General features: G+C 38.8%; 2 protein-coding genes across 3 annotated transcripts; one reads left to right on the top strand and one right to left on the bottom strand.

Moving 5' to 3' along the window:
- Positions 1 to 425: 425 nt before the first annotated feature.
- On the bottom strand, positions 426 to 27,895 carry FAM76A (family with sequence similarity 76 member A). Of its 2 annotated transcripts, XM_054571828.1 has the most exons (9): positions 27,695 to 27,895; positions 26,524 to 26,588; positions 24,141 to 24,195; positions 23,254 to 23,406; positions 16,861 to 17,018; positions 13,099 to 13,185; positions 6,251 to 6,386; positions 3,482 to 3,583; positions 426 to 2,683 (listed from the first exon to the last, which is right to left on the bottom strand). In XM_054571828.1, exons 1-9 carry the CDS (start codon positions 27,773 to 27,775, stop codon positions 2,597 to 2,599), a joined length of 924 nt encoding a protein of 307 aa, XP_054427803.1. In that variant the 5' UTR covers positions 27,776 to 27,895; the 3' UTR covers positions 426 to 2,596. The 2 variants fall into 2 exon arrangements, with proteins under 2 accessions (XP_054427803.1, XP_054427804.1); XM_054571829.1 differs by lacking the exon at positions 13,099 to 13,185.
- Positions 18,227 to 18,676, top strand: LOC129069225 (60S ribosomal protein L36a-like). Its single transcript, XM_054571830.1, has one exon. It carries the CDS (start codon positions 18,296 to 18,298, stop codon positions 18,614 to 18,616), a length of 321 nt encoding a protein of 106 aa, XP_054427805.1. The 5' UTR covers positions 18,227 to 18,295; the 3' UTR covers positions 18,617 to 18,676.

The raw sequence follows: 27,895 nt of genomic DNA, 5'->3' as shown, positions 1-27,895 counted from the left end.
TCTCCCTTCCCCTCTCTCTAAAAATAAAATTCAAAAAAAAAATTTAAAAATTTCCTTCTACATATATCTTGAATAATCATAAGAAATATAAAACCAAGGAACAATGGTTTTGTCTAATATTCCACTAAATGGAAACCCCAAGAAGTCAGTAACTTTGTTGCTTTTCCTTCCTGCTGTATCCTTATTACCTAGCACAGTGCTTATAACAAAACAAGTACTTAAACTGGATAAATAAAATCACAGAAGAGAATGAACTTACTCTCTGATGGAAAATGAAACTCCCTAACTAATTTTTTAAACCCTCAAGCAAGACAAACTGACTGTTTTCTAAGCTGAAGGGGATAATAGGATTTATTGGTGAACCAACAAGAAATAAATGGGAAAAAAACACCTAAAATTGTACTTGAGTCAATATGAAGTTTTATTAACACACATTTGTCAAAGTCTGTACAAACCAAAACATTCCTATGTTTTAAAATGTCTGTTATTACAAACATACAAATAAACAAAAGGTGTTACCAAAAGTTAGCTACTCAATTTCATGGTAAAACGTTGTCATGATTTTTAAAAACCAAAATTGCAAGACTGAGGTTTCTTCTTTCCCTTTTTAGAACGTGTGGAAAGTTAGAAAATGCGTGAATTTGCTTTATATTAAGTGCCAAAACCTTAAAAAAAGATTTAGTATAAAACTAAGTATGTTTTTATATTGTCACTTCATGTAACAGAATTTCTCAAGTCTTTAAAAAAACAAAAAAGATGACTTTTTTCACAATCTTTTCCCCAGAGTCAATGTATATGCATCTGAAAAATATTATCTGACAGTTTGTCTTTACCTAAAAGTTTCTCATTCAAAAAGTTATAAAACTATTTAGCACTGCCTTCTCCCTTGCCTGAAAGAAAAAAATTACATCCCCTACTAGAGAGATATAGAAACAACACAGTCCATTGTTTCTTTTATCAGAAAGAAGCCACCCACTTCCACATCTCTGTCCCATCAGGTGCACGGTTCCACTTGTGAGAATGCTATCTCAACTTTTAAGTGTTTGCTTCTAGGAAATGCCTAGCAAGTTAAACTTACAGCTACAATTTTGGGAGATGAGGTACAAAGGTCATCTGCTCTTATGATTACCTCTAACTCAAGCACCCCACTGCATTAATGATTCCACGGTAGTTGCTTTTACTGTTTCATGGCACACTACACATCTCTAATTTCTTTCACAAACGTCACATAGAGGACCTGAGAGCATGACTAGAAATGCAAACTTATCCCTTCTCCTAGGAAAGTAAATCCATGTGCCTGCTTATTGGGTCAAGAAGGGAAAATGGGACATAAACAATTATGGATAGAGCCAAACTACTTCTGAGAAGCACCTATTTTCAATACATTTCTGTTAAAAGCAGGGAGTGTACAGGTGGGGGTAGATGAGGAGGAGTGGGGAGAAGGTACAGTGATATCATTTCTTTCAGTCAGACTCAGAGTCCATACTTGAGCAGCTTGTACTGACCCAGAAAATGCTCTGTAGTTCAAATATTATCCCATTTTGAATCTGCTCATGTAAAAAAAAAAAAATGTTCTCTCACAAGGGCCAAGTATGACAACTGATATAAGTAAGGGTTGTTTTTTTTTTTAAAAAAGAAGTGGCAGTGTGAGAACTTAAAAGCAGTCACATGAAACAACCAGGAAAGGGGTGGAGGAGGGAAGTGTCCAGTACAACCTGGACAACCTTTCTTCCTGCCTTTACTTATAAAGACAGACCATTCAAATCTCTGCTACCTCCCTAAGTATCTTCTTAAATGCTCTTCCAAGAAACTCTCCAAAAGGCACTTAACTCCATACTTAAGCATTGAATTATTTCACCTTAATAATCAGTTTTTAAGACTCCAAGGTAACAAGAAAGAAAAGATTCGATTCTTTACTAAAAGCTAGAGTAGGACTTTTTTTTAAGAGGCATCACTTTTACAAGAAGAACAAGCTAGACTACCATTATTCCTTTATCAAGAAAGTTTCTTTTTTAAAAAATAAATAAAACTCTGGCTATACATAGTACAAAGTTCATACATAATATACCTGGAAAAAAACCCAAGAATATACCCTGAAGCAAAAGGTTTATTGGAGAGAGAAAGCCTCGTCCATTGTACCAAGTCTTAAGGTGGCAGTTTTCAAAGTTCAGAGGTGGCAGTGATATGAAATTAATGCCAAATGATTTGCTCATGGGTGTGGCAGGATGCAACGATGGACAAAAATCATTCTGCACATAACACTGAGCAGTAACCACCACAAAATGAGGAGGAAGAAAAAGGAAAGAGAAGTACCAAGAGAGAGACTGAGAGCTAGTAGTACTGAGAGAAGGTGGGGGAAAGGGGAGAAGAGAGAGAGGATTGGGAGTGTGAGAGAGTGAGAGAAAAAGACTTGGAAATGCCAAACATCCAAGCATGCAGTCGTAACACGGCACAAACCAGGTGTTTCCATCCAACCCACTGCAATCACACGAAGGACAACAGTAATAAAATAGAGATTTCTTAAGAAAGCTTGCAGTTCCCAAGTCACCAACCCTAACCCAGGAATCCACTTGCTGTTACTGCTCCTTGTGGGCTCTCATGGAGAGGTTATAGCTCCTGACTTCTCTGACTTCTTGCTCTTGGACAAGGCAGCTGCTTGCTTCAGGAGCTCTCTGTTTTTGGCCTTTAAAAAAAAATCAGTGAAAGGATGTTTTAACAGGATAGGATATGTTTTTTATGCAGATGCTGGGGCAGATGTGGAAGATAAGGAAGAGATGAACAAAATTTTTTTTTAAATTTTTAAAGTTCTACTTGATTTTTTTGAGAAAGAGAGAGGAATGGGGAAAGAGAGGGGGGAGAGAGAGAAAAGAGGGGGGAGAGGAAGGGGAAGGAGGGGGGGGAGAGAGAGACAGACAGACAGACAGACAGACAGACACTGATATGTTGTTCCACTTATTTATATATTCATTGGTTGATTCTTGTATGTGCTCTGACCAAAGACTGAACCCACACCTTGGCATATTGGGATGGTGCTCTAACAAACTGAGCTGTCTAGCCAGGGTAGAGATGAGCAAATTTTAGGGAAAACAACAGAAAGCTCTCTAGGTTCAGGGGAAAGAAGGTAGTATTTGCTGGAGGTTAATCAGTATACTTCAATTTCCTGGGATCCACTGCTACAAAAGGATGCTTTATCCATCACAAACCATGGAGTGCCCTAATGTGCTGGATAAACAGAAGTTATGATTCAGACACCTGGAATCACATCTGGTTTACCCCAAAATCAAAGAACCCATTTATTAATTCCATTGCTTTTGAGGGGAAAAGATCAGAACACATCTAGGAGTGAAATAATAGAAGACATGTAAAAGGTGGATTAAAGCGATCTGTCAATACTTGGAGAAAAAAGAAATTCAAAGAGATAACCACTTAAAATACAATCAGCTAAATACACAAGTTACCACATAAAATAAGCAGCCATCACCTGCAATTGTTCTGTGACTTCTTTGTGGGTTTTCTCCATTTGGTTCATTTTGGCTCTCATCTGAGATTCTTGGTATTGAAAATCAGCCTTCAATTCTGTGATCTGAGGGTAAAAAAGCGGAATAACTTGAAGAAATTTCTATACAATGAAAAATGTTTTGGTACCAGAGAGCTAAGTGGTTCCCCAAATTAATGAAATCTTGAGCTTTCCCGAAGAGCCATACCTAAATCAAAGCCAGGAAATTCCATATCCTATTTTTTCTAAAGGTTTCCTGAAAAGTACAAAGAATCCTGAAGTAGTATTTCTGATACATAACCACTAGCAGGTTTAAAGATTTTATGTGTACCTCTAAATACCCACCTCCAAATAAATCAGTGATTATAATGCACTTGGATGGTTTGAGAGAAGCCATGAGAATAATAATAGCTGCTTCCATTTACTGAATTTTTACCCTGTTCCAAGCAAACTGATTACCTACTTCATTCAATATTATGATAACCCTGTGGGGGGTAATATTATTCTTCCCATTTTATAGCTGGGAAAACCAAGGCTTAGAAAGAGTTAAGTAACGTGGCCAAGGTCATACATGTTAGCGGGCAGCAGAGCTAGAATTCAAACCCCAGGCCTTCTTCTGTTAACTATGCTACTAAAGGAGAAAAAGAAGAGATAGTTAAATCTGAGAAATGTGTGAGCTGAGTTTTGAGGTACAAGCAGCAACTGAAACATGAAGGAAGGACAAGGACACCCAAGCAAAGGCAACGGCAAAGGCACAGGCAGAGAGTGTGAGATAACCAAGAGCTGGTTCTAATGACCGATGAGCGTGGTGAATGGCAGGAGATGGCACTAGAGATAGGCAGGCAGCACAGGAAAGAGCCTAGAAATGTGACCTTGATCCTGAAAGTTCTAGGGAACAATCTACTATTTGTTTTTGCTCCTTTTAGAACCCTAACTTTGCAAAGCAGTAGAAACAAGTGTTGTTTTGTCTCTATTTTGCAAAAATCCTCTTATGTGCCATTCTGATCTCATCCATGAAGGAAATATACTTGAGTCCACTTTCATCTGATAGTTATGTAGTAAAGTGGAAAGAATATTGGTCTCTTTATTTAAATTACATTTTATTATTTATGCTATTACAATTGTCCCAATTTTTCCCCCTTTGCCTCCCTCCACCCAGCCCCACCCCCAACTCCATCAGAGTCTAATGGTCCAATGGTCTCTTTCCGTGAATCTCCACCTTACTGGAAGAAGAAAGCAGGACACAGTAGAAAGAATGGTACAGTGGGAAAGATTTGAGTTTATTCCTTTGTTTTGCCATTTACTAGTTGTGTGAATTAGACACGTCATTTACTTTCTTTAGGTCTATTTCCTTACCTATAAAATGAGGTGGAAATTAGATTGAAAGATTGCAGCTGAAGGTTTTTATGTTATAAATGTCTCTGTTAGCCACTGGAATGAATAACAGCATTCTAAACTTGGCACAAGGCAACATAGAGGCTCAGAGAAAAAAACAGCTAGTTGTAAGGATTGGAACCCTAAGAGGAAAAATATTGGAAGCACTCTTTATCTATAATATAATGATAATAATAATTCATACCTTAAAGGAATTTATCATGAGGATGAGTTATAAGGGTGAGTTAATACATATAAAGCACTCAGAACTGAGTCAGGCCCATAGTAAGCCACAATCAGGAATTAGCTATTATCATTAATATATTGTATTAAGGCAAAAATGAGATACTCTCTTAAGAATATGAAAATAAAAAATACCAGACATGAGCCCTGGTTGGTGTGGCTCAGTGGATTGAGAGCCAGCCTGCGAATTGAAAGTTTGCCAGTTTGATTCCCAGTCAGGGCAGATGCCTGGGTTGTGGGCCAGGTCCCCAGTTGGGGGCGTGTGGGAGGCAACCAATCGCTGTTTCTCTCACACATCAATGTTACTCTTCCTCCCTTCCCCTCCCTCTAAAAATAAATAAATAACATCTTTTTTAAAAAAAGAAAGAGAAAGAAAAAAAGAAATACCTGACATGAATCAGAACGAGGATGTAAAAAGTCCCCTTAAAGAGGGAAGATGTAAACATCTTTAGAACAGAGTAAAATTTTACTGAAGATATTAACGTGTTTAAAGAGAGTCACTCAGGAGGGGAGCTGACAGCAACAGAACCAAAGTGACACAAAAGTCACAAAGGAAGGCCTACCTGAATACTGTCCAGGGAGAAGGGAGCCCTGGCCCACGTATTCTGACTTTTACTGTCCTATGGATATGCCATCCCGTAACAGAGATAGAGGCATCAGGTTCTCTTAGCCTGAGAGCATTAAAAATTCCAAATACATAACTACCTCCTTCTATCCTAACACCACGCTCATTCAGCACTTTCTGATTACAACCTTCAAAGGAAACTTATGCTGAGAAAAACAGTGCTAAGTTATGTGCCCCACTGTGAATTAAGAGGGAACACTGTAATTTTACACATCATCTCTGTAAGCTTGGTTAACAAGAGTTCTCCCTGAGAAGTTGAGGCTCCCTCCAAATGCTGAGAAAATCAACTTGCTAAACCCACTGGGCTGAGGTGGATCCATTACAGTGCCACAAGTCCTCTTAGCAGACAGCAAGCCTCTCCCCAGGATATCCCAACCTTGCCATTGGATCTCTCTCAAGCATCAGTGGGAAGTACCCAACAAATATCAGGTAAAAAGGGTTAGCATCATGCCCTATTCCACACAGCTTACCCTCATATCATTCTGACCTGAGAGTCATTAACTAAGCCATACCTTCTTCTCTTTCTCTAAAATCATTTGATCCTTTTGATGCAGCATCTTCTTCAGAGTGGCCACTTCTTCCTTCAGTTGGGCAATGATGACGAAGTGGTCAGTGCCTGGTGAATCCAGAGCCAGGTCTGGGGAAAAGCTGAGTGAAAAAATGGAGAGGAAAAAAAGTCGTAACTTGGATGAATAAACTTTTTTTCCCTGAATTTTTGTAAGAGTTTATTTGAACCCTGGTTGTTGTAGCTCAATGGATTGAGCACTGGCCTGTGAACCAAAAGGTCACTGGTTCAGTTCCCAGCAAGGGCACATGCCTGGACTGCAGACCACGTCCCAGTTAGGTGTGTGCAATCAATGTTTCGCGCCCTCTCCTTCTCCCTCACTTCTTCTATTTCTAAAAATAAATAAATAAAAATCTTTAAAAAAAAAAAGTTTATTTGAGCCCTGGCTGGTGTGGCTTAGTGGACTGAGTGCTGTCCGGTGAACCAAAGGGTCACTGGATCGATTTCCAATCAGGGCACACGCCTGGGTAACAAGCCAGGTCCCCAGCTGGGGGTGTGTGAAAGGCAACCACACATCAATGTTTCTCTTCCTCTCTTTCTCCCTCCCTTCTTCTCTCTCTGAAAATAAAAACAAAAATAAAATTTTTTAATAAAAAAAAGTTTATTTTGAGCCAAACTGAGGATACACCTGAAAGCAAGATCCCAAGAGACTGAGATAAATGATCGACAAACTTTTATTCTGCCTGAGGACACACTCTAGGCCATTTGACTGCAAGCTCAAGGGCAGGAGCAACTATTTGAATTCCCACCATGAAGAGCAATGCTCCACACATGTAAGGCCCAACAGCATTTGCTAAATTGCACAGGCAAGGTGGTCATCAGATAAATATACCAACCAAAGCCACAACCTGCAACATTCTTACAGCATCTCCTCTCACATTCAAGACTACAATAAATGCCATTTCACAAGAGCCAAGGATATTCCGTTTCATGTTCATTAAAGATCCCTAATTATTTATGAGTAAAAACAGTCTTAATTTTTTTTGTGATCAGATAATTTCCCTAGAATCTGGACCAATGATCAAGTGTAAGCACAAGCATTTTTTAACACTTCCCGTAAAGCTCCTTTTTTAATTCCCAGTTTTCTGCCCCAAAGCATTGTGATGTGGTGCAGCTGCTGAGAAGCTGCTGCATTTTATCCCAGGAACAGCCAGTCCTTTTTAAAAATGATAAAAAGAAGTTGAAATTAATAGGAAGAAAACCAGCTTCTACACAACAATTGGCCTGTTGACTGCCACTTCCAACATCAGGAATGCTGTGACATTTAGTTAGGAAAGGAACAAAGAGATGGTAAACTCCCAAGTCAATGATAACCTAGGTTTTCAACAAATTCCTCCCAGTAACAGTATCTTGGCACTGCGTTTTGTCGAAGTGCAAGGTGAACTCTGTCCTTTTAGTAGTCTCCTAACCAGGACAAGTTTCAGGGAATCTGTAGCTTTCTGTATACATATAATAGAAGGTTTCTAGGGCAAGGATCCATAGCTTTTATCAGTTGGTCAGAGGTGTCTTAGACCCAAAACAAGTTAAGGAATCACTGCCAAGGGGGTCAAATCCTGCCCTTCTCTAGACACTTCCCAAAGGAAGCTATTTGTTTTTTCCAGGGCAACCATTAAAGTAAAACACACACCTATTTTACCTAAGCAGGCACTGAAATATTGATTCCTGACTCCCTATATCAATATAGCAATAATTCTAGTTTCCCTTTGCTGTTGGTTCTTTCCTACATCTTAAACCACATCAACCAGCATTTCTATACACAGGCAGAAGCTCCAAACAGCAGCTGACCACTGGACATACTTCCTCACAGTTACCAAGTCAAACATTTCTGTGGCTAGAAGAGGAGACACAGTCCATTGATAAGAATAGTCCCCCCTCAGTCTACATGAAGCATATGAGAAGAATATCAGAAGAAGAATGCAATCAGTACTTTCATAATTGATGACTATGCAAACTTACTAGGTAACAAAGACTAAATGCAAAATAATAAAACAAGGCATGCAGAAGAAAATATTGAAAGGCCCCATTCACAGTTCTACTAGTTTCAACACCCACAAAGGAACTGTCTCCCCTTACCCCAATAGAGCCTGTTTAAACCCATAACTAGAGCAACAAATGAAATGGAGTAATGGGTAAGTATAAACAATTTCTCGTTATCCCAAAAGCTCCTATTGCTCTGCTTCATCTCCTTGAGAGAGGATTCTCTCTATAAATTGTTGACAAACTAGTCGTGTCTATCCTGTATGTTAGGACCTGACCTTCCTAACTCTCTAACTTCTGATTAATAAGCATTGCTAGGAATCAAAATGAAAAAAACATAGTAGGTCAGTAAGGCAGAAAATCAGATCCAGTTTCTTTCCAAAGAGCTCCAATGACAAGGAACTCACTACTTCTCCAGAAAGCTTCTTGCCTTTTCCAAAAGGTTGCGTTAAATAGAACAACAATCTTCCTTGGGTTGAGCCCAAAATTGCCTCCCAGTCATTCCTATCCATTGGTCCTGTGTCTGTCCTCAAAGGCCACACAGAGTATATCTAACCTTTCAGGCATATTTCAAATGGAATATTTCAAATAAAATACAGTACAAGGAAAGGAAAATAATGTCCTTTAACAACAACAAACCTCAGGGTATACCTGGGTATCACCCATGGTTGAGAGTGCTTTTTAATTGCCAATAGAACAATAAACAAATTTGAGTAAAATGTAGTGGGTGCATTTTCTCAGGGAAGGAAAGCTACAAGTGAACTCAGGTTTTCCTCAAATTGAGAAGTTTTTGTTACAATTTCAAAAGACTAGAAAATATAATAGGGAGGCTGTGAAATTTGCAGGATACTAAGAAAAGACATTTTATAAGTATAAAATCCTAACAGAAATGGTTTTAACAAAAACCTCAAAGTAATGTATTTTCTCTGCATGATATAGACTAATGAATAAAAAAAAGAAAAAATAATCAAATATGCCTAATATTTAAGCAATAATTAAGAGAGGAGAACGGAAAACTATAGAAAGGTCAATGGAAACTATTAGAGAGCAACCTGCAGACAACACAAAAGGATAAAAATGAAAGAACTGGAACATAAACTTAAAAGTATACAAGAATTTTACCCTGGCTGGGTAGCTTAGTTGGTTAGAGCATTGTCCTAATATGTCAAGGTTGTGGGTTCAATCCCCTGGTCAGGGCACATACAGGAAGCAACACATGAAATACATAAATAAGTGGAACAATAATCCTATGTTTCGCTCTCTCTAAAAATCAATAAATGAAATTTTTTAAGTATATGGATATTTTTTAAGTGGGGCCAGGAAAATAAATTGTGATTAATTAAAAACTGGGAGGTTTTGTAATTAAAACTACAAGAATAAATATTGGGATGGCCAAAAAGTTTATTTTTTTCCAAAAGATGGCTCTAGCAGTGCTTAGTTGTCTTTAACTTCATTAGAAAGAATTTTGTTAGACTGTATTGTGACAGCTGTCATATCAGCCTTCATTTTTTTAAAAACTTATCAAAACTGGTGAATTTTTGTGTAGCCATTTTTATATTGAAGATGGATAAAAATACGCAACATTTTTGGTGTATTATGCTTTATTATTTCAAGAAAGGTAAAAACACAACTGAAATGCAAAAATAGATTTGTGCAGTGTATGGAGAAGGTGCTGTGACTGATCGAACGTGTCAAAAGTGATTTGTGAAGTTTTGTGCTGGAGATTTCTCAGTGGACAATGCTCCCTGCTCGGGTATACCAGCTGGAAGTTGACAGCGATCAAATCAAGACATTGCTTGAGAACAATCAACGTTATACCACACAGGAGATAGCTGACATACTCAAAATATCCAAATCAATAAAGTTATTGGTGAAAATGAAAAATGTGTCTTATTTTATGGGGAAAAAAAATACAGACTTTTTGGCCAACCCAATAGTTCAGAAATGGGACTGGTGACATTTTTTTAAAAAATTTTCTTTATTTTTAGCGAAAGGAGAAGGGAGGGAGAAACATTGACATGTGAGAGATATATCTGTCAGTTGCCTCTCACACGCCTCCAACCAGGGACCCGGCCCGCAACCCAGGCATGTCCCCTAACTGGAAATCAAACCGGTGATCCTTTTGGTTTGCTGGCCAGCACTCAATCCACTGAGCCCCACCAGCCAGAGCAAGACTGGTAACATTTTTTATAGAATTGAATTTAAGTCAATAAAAAAGTTTTGGTTTCCATGACATTAAAAAGGAACTGTTGCCCTGGCTAGTGTGGCTCAGTGGATCAAGTGCCAGCCTGCAAACCAAAGGGTTGCCAGTTCGATTCCCAGCCAGGGTACTTGCCTGGGTTGCAGGCCAGGTTCCTGGTGGGGGCATGTGAAAGGCAACCACACATTGATGTTTCTCTCCTTCTCTTTCTCCTTCCCTTACCCTCTCTCTAAAAATAAATAAATAAAATCTTAAAAACTATATAAAGTACATTGTTTAAAAAGAAAAAGGAACTGTCAAAAAACAATGATCAGAATGTTTTCAAAGTAAAGAAAAAGTAGGTGGTGAACACACAATACAGTATACAGATGATATATGGTAGGATTGTATACCTGAAACCTACATAATTTTAAAAATTTTTATTTATTGATTTTTAGAGAGAGAGAGAGAGAGAGAGAGAGACTCATCGATTTATTGTTCCACTTACTGATTCATTCATTGGCTGATTCTTTTATGTGCCCTGATGGGGAATGAACCTGCTGCAACCTTGAGGTATCAGCTGATGCTCCAATCAACTGAGCTACCAGTCAGGGCAAAACCTATATAATTTTATTAACCAATGTCACCTCAATAAATTCAATAAAAACGTTTTTTTTTAAGTGAAGGAAAAGTAAAGAACAAAAAATGAAAAGGAAAAATGTAATTTACCTTTTGTTATGAACTTATAAAAGAAAGATGTGCAAACAAGTGGAATAAAATGATAAGATTACTAATACAGGACATTCAAATGGAACTTGTCTATGAAAATAATTTTTGTGGCAGTAGAAATTCTTTCCAAATTTTCAAGTTATTAGGGTAAATTAATTTTTAAAATTAGCATGTCCATTTCAAGAAAAAAATGATGTTTTAAGATCATTTCCAGAGGACATTATGAAAGGCTGTGTACCTAAATTTTAAGGCTCAGCATCCTACTTGAGGAAAACAACCACTGCTGGTGACCAGGTACAATAAAACACTTTGAACAGAAAGCTTAACTTTTTCATTTGGTGTATCCATAGCAAAGGACAGCAAAAATAGTTGAGTGGTGGTATCAAAAGAACAAAATAAGCTAAAAGAAGGTAAACTTTAAGAACTGGTTGGTTAAACTAAAGGATATGAATAAACATTTTCCAGGCCTTCAAACACAGCCAGGGTCAGAAGTGAACACAAGTCAGAAATGATGACTCCAAAGGCTGTGGGTCTTGGTTTAGGCCTTTAAAAAGCACGGCGTTCAGAACGGTTCACTCTTTGAAGTAGTTTTTGCAGGGTCATGTACCTGGCAGAGGTGATGGGACAATCTGTGCCATATCTACTTTCCTCAGAATGACCAGATTAGTTGTTCAAAGAACAGTAAAGCTGACCAGAAAGATGGACTTTATGGTTTCTTCTACCATATAATCCAAATATCTAAGTTAAGCAGTTCAGAAAGTTCAATTCAAAAAGTTTAAAATCAATAATGCTAGTTGTTAAAAAGACAACTTGCAGAGTCTGAAATTAAGTTAATGAAGAAGGTAATAAGAGTAAACTTCCCAGACGCTTTATACTCCCTTAAATAAAGAAGTCTACATGCTGTTTATTTAAGCCTATATGCTGGTCTGCTCCCAAAACAACCACTGGCTGGAAGGGAGAACTGAGATGGGGGGACTCTTCCAAATGGAAATGATTCCAAGGATCTTAGAGAAGAGTGTGTCAGATGGTCTCACTTCAGGATGCTGGGCCCTGGAGAAACAAAAAAATGGTTGGGCCCAAGACTCCGCTAGGAAGCAATCCACTGCACCAAAACCGATGGGGCAATTTGGGTATTAAGACAATGTAGCTTGCAAGAGGAAGCATCGCTGAAGAGAGATGAAAAGAATAAAAATATACATTTTTCCCTGGCTGGTGTGGCTCAGTGGATTGCGTGCTGGCCTGCGAACCAAAGGGTCACCAGTTAGATTCCCAGTCAAGGAACATGCCTGGGTTGCAGGCCAGGTCCCCAGTAGAGGGCCTGAGAGGCGCAACCACACACTGATGTTTCTCTCCCTATCTTCTTCCCTTCCCCTCTCTCTAAAAATAAATAAAATATTTTAAAAATATATGCATTTAGGTAGGCTTAAAATGAAACAAAAAAATTTAAATGCATCTCATTCTGTCCTGATCTAGCATCTGCATTGGGCTATCTTTCTGCTGGCCAAGGAAGCACAGATCATCCCTTAGACACACTGCCTTAACTCCAACTTGTCTCTGCTCTGCCTCTCGAGACTGACTTCTGCCCTGCCTGGAGGAGGCTACAGGCACAGATCATAATGAAAATCATCTTGCCATTGACTTCTTAGAATTAGTTTGGTAGAGTTATTTGTGGATTGCAGAATTTGATTTCTATTAAATACAGTTATATGTTCCTGTCTTTTAATGATGAGATTAGACTTATAAACAAATATTAGTACTGTCTGTTTATAAGATATCAAGTGGCTAGCATAGTGACCATAAGACTGACAACCGAACACTAGCTCTAAGGCACACCCTAAAATGTACTCCTGTTTCAGGAACTGTGTATGCATTTCAAACAGAAGCATACACGCACGCTCCAATTGGCTCACCTGTCTCCATTGGTTGTGATTGATTCAAACTTGGATTTTTTCTTTGGGATTTCATTTTGAATTGAAGATGTAGAAAGTGTTTTCTGGCTTTTAATGGCAAAAATAGAGAGACACACATTAGAAATCAAAGATTACCAAAACATCACAATAAAAGTGCCAAATAGGACCAATGAAATATCATAGCTCTTCTATGCAAGAGCTATTTATTCTTGATTATTAAAATCCACCAAGGTGTTGATTTCGTAGGTCCTAGATGCATGGGTGGCTCATTTCCATAGGTCCCCAAAATTCTCAGCCTTCATTAAATACTGCACCTGACCAATTAACAACTATGAAAACAGTTAATGAAATTTCAATAAGTATAATATATCTTACAGTTTAAAAAGTACTTTTACATTCAATGTTTCACATGCATCTTATAAACCTGTAAGTATATACAAGATATTATTTCTACTTTGCAGAAACTGAGGCTCATTAATGTTAACCTACCTACCCAAGGATATACAGCTAGTTAATAGTAAAGCTAGGACTAGACACCAGGTTGACATATGTGAACTCCTTGTCCAGTTTTCCTTCACTATGTCTCTGTGAATCTACTGGTGTCTGAGTTCCACAACAATGCTAAAAATCAGTTTTAGCCCTAATAAGTTCATCCTCTAAAACTGGTCTGCAACCCTTTTGCTTTAATGGATGTCCAATTGCTAAACTCAAAGGATGCTTTAGACCTCTTCTTACTTGATGTGTTTTTAATATTTGATACCACTGACCATGACATCCTTTTATCCCCCAACTTTTCTTAAAACTTTATTGAGGAATAATTGACAAATATAATTGTATATATGTAAAGTATACAATATGATATTTTGATATACATACACATTATGGAATGATTACCAGAATCGAGATAATTAACACATCCATAACCTCACATAATTAACTTTTATTTTTTTATGGAGAAAATGCAACTTTCAAGTATATAATACCATATTAATTATAGTCACTCTTCTGTACATTAGGTCCTCAGAACTTAACTCTTCTTACAATTGAAAGTTTCTACCCTTTGACCTGCTCCAGGCCCTAGCAAACATCATTCTCTTATTTCAATGACATTGGTGGGTTTTCTTTTAATTCCACATAAAAGTGATACCACACAATACTTGTCTTTCTCTTTTTTCCCTTAGCATGATGCCCTCCAGGTTCATCCATGCTGTCACAAATGACAGGATTTCCTTCCTTTTAATGGATGAGTAATATTCCATACTGTATATATACCACATTTTCTTTATCAATTCATCTGTTGAAGAACATTTAAGTTGTTTGCATGTCTTGGCTATTGTGTATAATGCTGCAATGAATGTGGAAGTGCAAATATTTCTGATACACTGATTTTATTTCCTTTGGATACATATCCAGAAGTGCTTGGTGGAATCATATGGTAGTTCTATTTTTAATTTTTTGAGGAACCACCATACATTTTTTCACAATGGCTGTACCAATTTACATTCCCACTAACAGTGTTATGAGTTCCCTTTTTTCTACAACCAGGCCAACATTTGCTATCTCTTGTATTTTTGATACTAACCATCCTAACAGGTATGAGGTGATATCTCATTGCGGTTTTGATTTGTACTTCCCTGACAAATTAGTGATATTCAGCACCTTTTCAAGTATCTACTGGCCATTTGTATGTCTTCTTTGGAAAAGTGTCTATTTGGGTCCTTTAACCATTTTCTTTTTACTGGTTTTTGGGGTTTGTTTGTTTTTTTACTATTGAATTATATGAGTTCTTTATATATTTTGGATATTAACTCCTTATCAGATATATGGTTTGCAAACCTTCATTCCATCCTTCCTGAATGCTTCTAGAGTTCTGTGTTCAGCCTTCAACTTGAGTTACATCAACAACCAATCATAGGGGTTGGAAATAGGATTCCTCAGATCACCTACATCAGAATCATCTGAGATATTTATAAAACAATACAGATTCCTGGACTCTATCCTAGATCCTACTAAATTAAACTCTGAGGGGGGGCTTCAGGCATCTGCATTATTAAATAATCTCTATTCCCACTAAAGTGTAAACAATGGCCGGTACCTGAAGCTCTTTCCTGAGTTCTAGGCTTAGCTCCCACTAAATAATTCTTTTTAATGCTTCAAACTCTTTTTCAAAACTGAACTTCTCTTCTCCCCTTCCTATATTCTCTGTAAGTTAAGGGTCTGACTACATCCAAATAAGAAACCTGAGATTTATCCTTTTACTCACCCAGCTCCTGTCCATCTTTCCGTTCATTCTCCCTCTAAAGTATCTTCTTGAATCTGTCTCGTTTATCTTCAGTGCCACTGCCTCACTGAAGTTCTTATATTAACATCTCTTACCTGGACTTCACAAAAAAAGCTTCTTGCCCTGGCTGGTGTGGCTCAGTGGATTGAGGGCTGGCTTGCAAACCAAAAGGTTGTAGGTTTGATTCCCAGTGTAGGGCACATGCCTGGGTTGCAGGCCAGGTCCCCAGCAGGACGCGTGCAAAATGCAACCACACACTGATGTTTCTCTCCCTCTTGCCAAAAATAAATAAATAAAATCTTAAAAAAAAAAAAAAAAAAAAAAGCTTCTTATCTAACTCCCAGGCTCTTTTCCTCCAATGTATTCTCCACAATAATCAGGGTTAATTTTTTTTTTTTTGACCCCATGATCCTTACCAGATCTACAGAGTCCCTTTTTCTCCCATTTCCCAGCTCCCAACCGTAAGCTCCAGTGACATAAGAGGATTGTAATTCTGCAGTGTTCCATGTGGTCTCACGTCCTCCTTGTCTTTGCAAATGCTATTCCCTCACCCTAGTTTGCCTCTACCCATACCTCACCTGATGATTCTGACTCAGCCTAAGATACAGCTCCAAGGCCAGCTCTTCTGTAAGCCTTCCTTGTCCACCTTCCTAAGGTAGTTAATTACGACTGCCTCTCATGCCTGTATCTTGATGTTTCCACTGTGGAATTTGTTTCCATGCTTCCACAGAATTATACTGCAATGATTTGATTTTGTGTCTGTCTTCCCTACCAGACTGCATACTCTTAGTGAGCAGCATGATTCTTTTATTCATCTCTGTATTCCTAGCAGAGTCCCTGGCCCATGAGAGTACTTAATGTTTGCTATATGAATAAACAAAATCATAATAGTAACAATAACCAAGAGTAACTAAATATATTCCTATATGCCAGTTATAAAACTAACCACTATGCATGAACTGTATAATTTATCTTCACAACAATCCATGAGGTAGTACTATTATTTCTCTCATTTTACAGAGGAAAAAACTTGCCCAAGATTTCATGCAGAGAACCTGGAAAAGCCAGGATTCAATCCAGAGCCAGAACTCTTAACAACACTGCCAGGAAAAACCTAGAACATCTATCGACCTCCTGGCCAAATACACTTAAAAAAGCTACATCTCTTAGAAAGTGAAATGTCCAATCTTTTAGGGAGATAACCCATTCTAAGGGTGAAGAGAACACTACATAAGAAAGCGGAATAAGTACTACAAACTTTTCAGACATGATACAAACAAAGTCACTTATGGAAGTGTCTATGGCTCTTGGAAAATACATGAATTGTAAAACATGACAAAGGAGATTCCTCTTATAGGTTAGTAAGTAGAGGAAAAAAATAGAAAAATTTATATAAAATGGCATCTTCCATGGCTAATTGTGTGAGCATTACAGTTGTCCTACCAGCACCTCTAGTCCTACTTTATGCACCTGAGGGTTACCTGTTATAATGGCTACCACTACTCAGTCGACTGTACTGCTCCTTCTCCTGGTGGCTGGCACGGGAAGAGCTGCTCAGATGCTTCCTCTGCTCTTTGGTCTTCTGAAGGACCCGCTTGTATGAAAGGGTGCACAGCCAGCAGAGCAACTTCCCATCTACCTGAAAGACACAGAGACAAAGATAAAGAAGACAGAACAAAGTACATGGATACTACAAAACATGAGTACAGGAAGCTAGAACCTCTGGACTAAGTCCCAGCTCTGCCACTTATGAGCTGTGTGAACTTAGGCAAGTCACTTGAGCTCTCTTGGGTTCAATTTCTTATCTGTAAAACGGGATAATAGTACCTACTTCAGAGGGCTGCTGAATTTAGTGATATAATGTAGGTAAAGCATGGTATCAGGCACATAAATCTTGTTTAATAAATATGAGTTTCTAATTTTACGTATCTTTTTGTTTGGTTTTTCCTCAACTTAACAAACAGAGCAGAGCAAAGTTTCCACAAGAATTTCAACAGACACAAATATCTCTATGGTGCTTTTTAAGGAAAATTCAGCAGAAAGAAGAGAAGACAGAAGATGAAATATTTGATGCACCACAGTTGTGGGTTCAACACCCAGTCAGGGCATATACAGGAATCAACCAATGGGTGCACTGATGGGTGAAACAACAAATTGATGTTCCTCTCCTTCCCTTCCTCTCTAAAAATCAATAATAAAAAATTTTTTAATGGAATATAAAATTTATACTTCAGTTTTAACACCTTATAAATGGTTCACAAAATGGTATGCTGGACATCTTTTCTCAGATAGAATGTCCCCAGAAAAAGACCGATGAGCGAGTAGTTTCCAGGGCCTGGTCCCTGGTGGGAGCCTACCATGACTCTCTGAATTAGAAAAAGTTAGTTCCTTTGGGCAGAAGCAGATCTGCACCAGGGAGCAGGACACAGGGCTAGGAAAGCAGAATGGCGCTTCCAAACTCTTTGAAGCTGGGGTTCCTCCGTGCAGCACTGACTGCAAAACTGTTTGTGCAGCAGCCTGGTCCAGGGGGCAGGGCAACAGAGCTGGTTGGAAAGGCAGAGTGAGAAAGGGGGTGCGATGATATTTTATGGTGTTTTAATTTTCATGTCTTGTTCCTGAAATTAGATCTTGTACACCATCTTGAACATGGGTAGGCCATGCCATCATTTATCTTAAGTATTTTAATCTTGTGAACAAAATCCGGTTTGCATCCCACCCTCCAATCCACTACCAAGTCCATCAGTCTGAATCTATCCCACTCCATTGCTTCTACCCAAGTAAAGCCACTCTTCTCTCTCACAACTGCAGGAGTCACGCAAATGGGCTCCCTAATTCCACTCTTAGGCTCTTATAAACCATTTTCACCTAGCTGATAAAAAGGGCTTAGCTTTCTGTGCCATTAGAGCTCTTGCAAGCATGGTGAACGTTCCTAAAACCCGCCGGACTTTATGTAAGAAGTGCGTCAAGCATCAACCCCACAAAGTAACACAGTACAAGAAGGGCAAAGATTCTCTGTATGCACAGGGAAAGCGGCATTATGACAGGAAGCAGAATGGTTATGGTGGGCAGACTAAGCCAATTTCCCGAAAAAAGGCTAAAACTACAAAGAAGATTGTGCTGAGGCTTGAATGTGTTGAGCCCAACTGCAGATCTAAGAGAATGTTGGCTATTAAGAGATGCAAGCATTTTGAACTGGGAGGAGATAAGAAGAGAAAGGGCCAAGTGATCCAGTTCTAAGCTTCATTTTTTGTTTTATTATGTGACAATAAAATCTTGAGGATATGTTCAAAAAAAAAAGGGAGGCTTAAATGTAAATCTGATTACATCTCTCCTCTCATTAATCCAATGTTTCTCATCATATCTAATATAAAACCCAAACTTTTTACCATAGCCTATGATGACTTAAATGTAGCCCTTACCTGTCCCTATAATCTCATTCCCTGTCTCTTTCCCTAGTTCATTCTACCTTCTGTTCTTCCCATATGCCAAGCTCGCATTTGCCTTAAAGACTCTTCATATATGATCCCCTTTCCTAGAATCTCTGCCTTCCAGAAACGCCATGGCTCTGTTCTCATCATTCCAGTTTCAGCTCCAACCATTATCTCCTTGGAGGTCTTCCTGATTGCCCAATCTAAAGTGGCCTCCCCAGTCATTCTCTACCATATACTCTGTTTCCTTATAGCGCTTACATCTAAAATTTGTTAAGTTTTTCCCTTGTTTGTTCTCACCCATCTCTCTCTCATAGATGCAAATATAAGCTCTATGAGACTAAGGTGTTTTCCGTTTAGTTCATTAATGTATTTCTAATACCTAGAACAGTGTCTGATACATGATAATCATTTAATTATTTGTTAATGAGCATATAAATGAATTTTGAAACCAAACTTCAATCTGGTTCATTTCATGTTATGGGATATGGCCAGAAGGCCTGATTCCAAAACACTCTAGAAGACCGAAGACCTTGCTTAGTAAATAGCTTTCACCACAGACGGGTTTGAAAACAAGGTAACTCCATGAAAGAGAGCCAGCATTGAAAACAAAAATAGCACACCAAACCACAGGGCACTTTATTTCACATCTCTCCTTTAAAAATAAACTTAAAAAATATAAAATTAGCCCTGGCTGGTGTGGCTCAGTGGATTGAGTGCCAGCCTGAGAACCAAAGGTTCACTGGTTCAATTCCCAGTCAGGGCACATGCCTGGGCTGTAGGCCAGGTCCCCAGTAGGGGGTGTGCGTGAGGCAACACACATTGCTGTTTCTCTCCCTCTCTTTCTCCCTCCCTTCCCCTCTCCCTAAAAATAAATTTAAAAAATCTTTTTTTTAAAAAAAGAAATCATCATAGATAACACCTATTGAGTACTTATCATGTACCAGATTCCTTTCCAAGGGCTTTACACATAACAACTCAACCTTCATAACAATGATCAGGCCTGATCAGCCTAATTTACAGATGCGGAAACTGGGGCAATGACTGATTAACTTGCCCAAAATTACACAGCAAGTAAGTGACAGAACCAAGATTTCAACCCAGGTATTCTGAACCCAGATCACCCACGTTCAATCTCTAAGCTTAGTTCTCCTTAAATTTATGAACATGTGATTGAGGATGCCTAAAAATATCAATATTCTTAAGGTAGGATTGTAACTAAGAAAGCACAAACTTAATGATTTCTAGTATAAGCCAAATAACAATAACAATGTCAATACCATTAACTGGGTTTTAGGCTCAAAATTAAGTGTTTTATATATCTACTTCAATTAAGTCTCCCTATGTCCTTGTGAACTAGCTACTGTCATTCCCATTGGAAAAATGATTAAATTGCTACATAACAAGAGTAACTTCCCCAGGTCATTCAGCTACCGCAGGCCTGAGGAATTGCAAAGCTTGTGCTCCAACCATTATTTCATGTTACTTCCTGACTATTACAGTATCTTTTTTTCATAAGAGAAAGTGTATTTAGAAAGTCACAAAGGTAGAAGAAGTGGGCTGTAGAAGAAATGGGCTCAGGAAAAGTTATAGAGGCAAAAGAAGGGTCCCTTGGACCTCAGGAGAGAGAGGTAAAGGTAACACACCTGGGTGAAGGCCAGGGAGGGGGAAAAAAGAGGGGGAGGGAAGTCCTCTCCAGTATCTTGATTCAAGAAAGAGGTGCTGTGGTTGGCAGGCAGGAGTATTCCAGTCCCTGGAAAGTTATATCCTCCCATTGAAAATTAATGAATTTGGTTAGCAAGAGTCAGCTCTTGAGAGCCTAAGCACCTCTAAAAAGCACCTATGGATACTGAAAAAGAGATTCTGTATTGAATTTTTTCATGAAAAAAGTATTTATTGAAGAAAACAGATTGGTGGTTGCGAGAGGTAGGGGTGGGCGGTAGGTGAAATGGGTAGTCAAAAGGTACAAACTTTCCGTTATAAAATAAATAAGTCCTGGGGTGAAATGTACAGCATGGGGACTATAGTTAATAACATTGTATTGTACATTTGAAAGTTGCTTAAAAAAATAGATCTTAAATGTTCTCATACCAAGAAAAAAAATTCTCTAACTATGTATGGTAATGAACGTTAACTAGAGTTTTTGTGATTATTTTGCAATACATACACATTTCAAAGTTTATATTATATACCTGAAACTAATATAATGTTGTACGTCAATTAAACCTCAATTAAAAAATAAAAAATTAAACAATCAGTTTAGTCACTTTTTAAGAAATAGAAAATGAGCTCTGGCTAGTGTGGCTCAGTGGATTGAGTGCTGGCTTATGAACCGAAAGGTCGCCAGTTCCATTCCCAGTCAGGGCACGTGCTTGGGTTGCTGGCCAAGTCCCTAGTGGGGGGTGCGTGAGAGGCAGCCACACATTGATGTTTCTCTCCCTCTCTTTCTCCCTTCCTTTCCCTCTCTCTAAAAATAAATAAACCTTAAAAAAAAATAAAGAGAATAAAATCTTTAAAAGAAAGAAATAGAAAATGAGAACCATCTTTTTTTTTCAATAAATAACAGTAAGCCAGAAGATATATTTCAGACTAATATTTTGGCCATGTCAGATAAGACAACTAAAAGGGAAAGGAGATAGTTTTCAATAAAGTATGACCCTCATCAATCTAAACTCCATCTATCTGCCCTGTCCGGTGTGGGTCAGTTGATTGAAGCATCATCCCACAGACTTAAGGACTGCAGGTTCGATTCCCAGTCAGGGCACATACCCAGGTTGCAAGTTCACTTCCTGGTCAGGGTGCATACAGGAGGCAATCGATCAATGTTCACATCGATATTTGTCTGTCTGTCTCTGCCTCTCTCTGTCTCTCTCTTTCCTCCTTCCTGACTCTCTAATACCAATGAGAAAGTGTTCTCAGGCTAAAAAAAATACATACATACATACATACATACATACATAATGCATCTATCTATATCTAGGTAGATATATACATATCTCTACCTTCTGGCTAGCTAGCTATCTATAGAAAGAGTGTGCATGTACTATGTGTCAGACTGACAGAAATATAGCAGAGACCAAGATGGACAAAGACCTCACATTCTAGTGGATGCGGACAAACATGTAAGCAAATAAGATAATTTCTTGTCCTGAATGGTGTGGCTCGGTTGGGCATCGTCTCACAAAGTAAAAGGTCACTCATTTGATTCCTAGTCAGGGCACATGCCTAGGCTGCGGGCTCAGTCTCCAGTTGGGGTGCATGCAAGAGGCAACCAATTGATGTTTCTCACATTGATGTTTCTTTCCCTCTCTTTCTCCCTCCCTTCCCCTCTCTCTAAACATAAGTAAGTAAAATCTTTTAAAAAAAGATAATAACTCATAATGTTATATGCTATGAAGATAATAAAGCAGGACAATATGATAAAGACTGAGGGAGTTAGTAAAAGGTCTTTGTAAGAAGGTGGTATCTGAACTGAGAAATGACAGGAAAAACCAGTAAAGAAACTCTCAAGAAGCATGTATTGGGCAAAATGACAGCCAGTGCCAGGGTGGAAATGAGATTTGCACGTCTGAAAGACTGACAGATGGCCAGTGTGCCTGGAACAAGAGTTGAAGAGTATGATGGCAGATGAGACTGAGTCAGGTAGGGCCTTACAGGCCATGAAAGGAGTTTGAGTTTTACTCTAAGCACAACTGGAACTAACTGGGTGGCTTTAAACAGAAAAAAATATAAAACATTTTGATTCCACCAAGGTACCATCATTTCACACACAGCTTCCCTTCATGTTGCCTTTTCTTGCAATCTTTAACTTCAATAGATAGAAACATTTAAAGGGCCAGACAATAAAACTGGCAGGTAGTATGACTCTCCTGCTTGAGTCACAATCTCTCCTTTACAGAGTTCTATAGAGTTCTGCCAATCACCACTTCACTTATGTGGGCTATTGATCACTATAATTCAGATTCTAATGAAATACTAACTCATGAGATGTTAGACGTAAGCGTCCGCATTTGATAATGAAGAAAACAAAGGCTGAATATCTTCTTCAAGGTCAATAAAAGAAATAGAAGAAGTGAGAAAACTGTCTTTGTTATATGTCTTTTTTATTGAATTTATTGGGATGACATTGGTTAATAAAATTATATAGGTTTCAGGTGTACAATTACACATTCTCTCTGTAATGTCCTTTTTTAAAAAATTTACTGATTTGAGAGAGAGAGAGAGAGAAAGAGAGAGAGTTCAATTTGTTATTCCACTTATCAATGCATTCTTTGGTTGCTTCCTGCATGTGCCCTGACCAGGGATCAAACCTGAAATCTTGGTGCATCAGGACACTGCTCCAACCAACAGAGCCACCCACCCAGGGTATTATATGTCTTTTTAATACAATCGACCCACCTTAATTTCTCTGGAAGAAAAAAAATCAAGAAAAACACAGAGATTTACCTTCTTTCTGTCATCTTTTCTGTCAAATGCACACTGCTGCTTGCACTGTTCACAAGAATATGGTGGTCCATACTTCTTCTCTGAATTTGTGCAGCGCTGGCATTTGTTGCCAATAAATGCCGCAATTATATTGCAATACTGACAAGGTTTGGGCTTAAAGAGAAAAAAAGGGTCAAGTAAGTATATTATAAAACACCAATGCCTTTTTTAAAGCCATGATTCCTGTTTCATAGTCCATTAATCACAGTAAAAATGTATTCCCAACTTTATAAATTTCCTTTTACATTGATTGATCAAGTGAAGCCCAATTCCTAACACTACGTAAAGTGTTTTTATGCAGAGAACTATTGATTTTAAAATAAATAAATGAACAAATAACAACAACCCATTAGTGTATATGCTGTGACTTCTATGAGAAATTCAACAAAACTAGCTCTTTGGAAAAATCAGGAAGTGCATGAAATTTCTGGAAAAGGCTTCTTTGCCATTATCATTAGAGAAACATGTTGGGAGAAATGCCTATAAGGACATACTATCCTGAACCCTAACACTGAGAAAAAGAAATCATTCACCAAAATGAACAGTCAACTACTACCAAACAAAGAGGTCAAGTCACAGGATCCATCTTTTCCCTCCCCTTTCCATACTAGTTACTGAAGCCTCTCAGGCAAATTATAATCACAATCCTGACATAGTGACTATAAACACGGAATTCCTCAATGCTGAGTATTAGCTGAGTTTGAAAACTCAAAACACTAGATAAAATGTTACGATAAAGTACACATAACTAGTTATTCTAATAAAAATATGGTCATTACATTACTAGTCCACAGAATGTAAGGTTCCAAGAAACCTGAGCACTCACTGTTACAGAGAAAACTACTTACTGTTCCATACAACTGCACATTCTGAGCACACTTCTTGCATATTGTACTGGTTTTACTGTAACAGAAGAAAGAGACACAAGGTGTCTATAAGAAAAAAGTTGTTTTACTTAGAACATCTTAACACTGATTCCTCCTTAAGCCCAAGGAATTTGCTCATTGCTTAGTGCCAAGGCAAAATACAGTCTGGACACTTGGTTAACTGAAGGTTGACTATCTGGCCAATAGCTCTCTTAATTATTTTGTAGTTATTAATTTTATTAGCTAAGATAAAATGAGGCTTTGGTTTAAAATAGTGAGCTATTTCTTCCCTAAACAGTGTAGCTCGGTTGGGCATCATCCAGCAAAACAAAAGGTCACCGGTTTGATTTCTGGTCAGGGCACATGCCTCGGTTGTGGGATTGGTCCCTGGTCAGGGTGTGTTTGAGAGGCAACCAACTCATGTTTCTCTCTCACACTGATGTTCCTCTCCCTTTCTTCCTCTCTTTAAAAATAAATAAATAAAATCTTTAAAAATATAAACTCTTAAATAAATTTTTAAAAATAGTGAGTTATTTCTGATTATGACACCTCCAAGTATCACTAAAATTATCAAATATGAAGAATACGCTCAGAAGAATATTATGTTACACTGAACTAAACTAGCAGGAAAGAAATGAATTCTCCTCAGTTCAGATGAATAGCTGAGAATCCGAGAGTAAGATTAAGCATGTGTGTTTGGAATATGAACTCAGAGATTGTATCCATGTTGACCTTTCTCCATTTATGCTCACCTCTATAAGTAAAAGGATATAAAAATCCCAGATGGGGGGATATAGATGTTATGACCAAATATTTTGTCTATGTTTCCAGTTTCTCTAAGAGTCATGGAGTGACAGAAATAAAAATGTCTTTTACCAGAGGTCATAATATTACCTAAATGCCTGAACTGATAAACAGCCGTGGAGAAGAAAATCACCTTCAACTAAAGTCTAACCCTTCACAAAGGGAGGTACAAATGAGTGCTTGATGTGCAAGAATAGCTTAAGCAATATTCTGGAGATAAAAATGAAATCATACAAAAAAATACAGCCTATTCACTATGTTATGATTATTTTGCCATACAATTCCTATTAAAGTGAACATAAAATTAGACAAAAGAAAAACATTAAAGTAGAAAACATTTAGCCCTGGCTGGTGTGGCTCAGTGGATTGAGTGCCAGCCTGCGAACCAAAGGGTCACTGGTTCATTTCCCACTCGGGGCACATGCCTGGGTTGCAGGCCAGGTTCCCAGTAGGGGGCACACAAGAAGCACCCGCACATTGATGTTTCCCTTTCTACTCCCTTCCCCTTTGTCTAAAAATAAATAAAATCTTTTTTTAATTATTAAAAAAGACTTTAAAAAAGGAAACATTTAAATTAAAATGGGATACTCAAACAAAACGTTTTCCAGGGTAACTTTCTGCCATTTAAAAAAGGCAGTACAAGAAGTGCAGTACATTGAGAGACCTCTAGAAAGAGGATTCGCATCAGTGATTCTGTGATACTGAACATTCTGGCGTATACTTAAGATTATTGAAGGGGTGAGATATATATCAATACATACAAATGCTTCTGACAGCTTAAAAAATATGGATAGTAAAACTGGTTCCATGATCCATCTTGAATTTAATTTTTACATATGATGTGAATTACGCATAAAACTTCATATCTCACCCCACAGACAAAAATTAAAGATGAATCCTAAATGTACAAATAAGAGCTAAAAAATATAACTTCTAGGGTATATTCTGTATGTTTCCATGTGTAAGCTACCAAATGGACCCCATCATGCTTAAGGCACTATCACTTACAGGTGCAATTCCACAAAAGTTGAACTTACCATATCAATAAACCACTTACTAGATCAAAAGCTGCCCCTCCCCCAAAGATGTGTGTTCACTCACACCTAAGTGTTTTTCTCACATTTCAAAATGAGATTCACACATAGCAACTGTAAAGGCAACTGAGTTTCAAATACGACTAAGGCTAACAAACTATTAATCAGGATTGTCCCGTTTCCAAAAGTATCTTCTTTTGGTTTATAAACTCTTCTCACTCTGTGTATAAACATGGTGAAACATGAGGCTCAAGTTTTATTCTATTCTTGTTTCTGAGTGTCATGTAGATCATAATCACAATATAAAATGATCAAGGATCTGAAGAAAAGTTAACTTAAAAAATTAAAGCCAATAATGCATAACTAGGAAACATGTATTTTACACCCATTGATGTGTTAAAATAAAAAACTGCAGAATCTGTATAAAATGCGACTGATTACAGATCTGGACATTGGAATGCCACTGATTACAGATTTTTAAGAGGAAAAAGCCTATTAACATTTTTCATGGCTGACAAAAACTGTACCTCTCCTGCTGGTACTCAGTCCTACAGTAGGTGCACTTCACAACAGGGTGTGCAATCCGGCATTCCTGAAATGAAATGGGGATATAATTTTAAAAGGCAGTCAGAAATGGAAACAGCCTTCAGTACTCAATAGACCTGGGTCTATTCCCAGCTTGAGTCACTTTAAACTTTTTGGACCTCATTTTTTTCCTCTATAATATTGGCATCACTGCCCTGCATTCATGTAGGAGAGAAATCAGAATTTATATGGAACTATTCTGTAGCCATAAATTGTAAAACAAAGGTATGTATGAACAGGCTTTAGACTGGGAGTCCAAGTCCTGGATTCTAATCCAGTTCTGCCTCTGCCGCTGCGTGATTTTTGAGCAGGTTCACTTGTGAAATAAACGTGCTGGATTAAAATTATTAGTGCTTACATATATAAAACTTCCTTTAACTATTTATACACATATGTACTGAAATTTAATTTTTAAGGCCGACTTGGTGACTTTTAACTGTCGACTCACACAGCTCTTCTATTCACTTACATAGACAAAGCAGGATAAAGCAATTTAAACAAAAAAGAGAACGTGGATCTTCAGGGGTAAAAGCTGACCGCTGGTTAGGATGGGGACAGAAGGTCACAAACTGGATGTTGAAAAATGATCCTTTTGCTTCGTGCGCTTGACTGTGCGCCTTTTCTAAAAAGCCTCGCCACCTCCGACTCTGAGACTGGCCAAAAAGTGTCAGTGAGGTGCCCGAGTTCGAGACGCTCCTCTCAGGCAGCACCCAACTCTGGAGTTCAGTCCCAGGCGGGGCAGGGGGTGCCTCCGTCTCAACCAGGCATACCCAGGCGGCGGGGAAGCCAGCTAGCCCAAGAAAAAGAGTCTCCAGCGCGGTTGGTTGGAACCAAGCTGAGGACCCCCTGTCTCCTCCCCCGACTTCAAAGGGTCCGAGGACAATCTCTCGCGGTTGCTAAGCAGCCGGACACGCCGGCCCCGGGGGCCTGGACCGGGTCCGGGACTCCCCCACTTGCCCAGCCAGCCCCCAGCAGGGCGGGTGCAGCTCCTCAGCTAGGCGGGCCGGCCACGCCCTGTCCAGGGCACCCCGCCGGGCGTCCACGCAGTGAACACGGGGCTCCGGGCCGCGCCTCCAGCGTCCCAGTTCCCGGCCGCCGCCCCAGCCCGCGCACCTTGCACAGCTGCTGCCCCTGAGACAGCGCCTCGAAGGGGAAGCGCTGGTGGCACTTGGTGCAGGCGTAGAGCGCCGCCATGTCCGGCCCAGGCCGTGCTCGCCGCCCTGCGGGCTCAGCCCGCCGCTTTATCTGACAGTCTGAAGCACAACCTGGCAGAGGCGGCGGCGGCGGTAGCGGCGGCGGCAGGTTGCGGGCTGC

This window comes from Pteronotus mesoamericanus, unplaced genomic scaffold (assembly GCF_021234165.1).
Source record: "Pteronotus mesoamericanus isolate MK-2021 breed Mesoamerican mustached bat unplaced genomic scaffold, CSHL_Meso_final contig_221, whole genome shotgun sequence".
Lineage (NCBI taxonomy): Eukaryota > Metazoa > Chordata > Mammalia > Chiroptera > Mormoopidae > Pteronotus > Pteronotus mesoamericanus.
The sequence above is the reverse complement of the archived record's forward strand: the minus strand, read 5'-3'. Positions and strand labels throughout refer to the sequence as shown.

Bases quoted from the DNA above. Each gene is read 5' to 3' on its own strand.
- LOC129069225 (XM_054571830.1), top strand. From the start codon at position 18,296: ATGGTGAACGTTCCTAAAACCCGCCGGACTTTATGTAAGAAGTGCGTC.
- FAM76A (XM_054571828.1), bottom strand. From the start codon at position 27,775: ATGGCGGCGCTCTACGCCTGCACCAAGTGCCACCAGCGCTTCCCCTTC. The intron at 23,407-24,140 runs GTAAGTAGTTTT...TTTCTCTTTAAG, and splicing joins ATGTGCAGTTGTATGGAACA to CCCAAACCTTGTCAGTATTG. The intron at 3,584-6,250 runs GTATGGCTTAGT...TTTTACCCTCAG, and splicing joins TTTTAGAGAAAGAGAAGAAG to ATCACAGAATTGAAGGCTGA.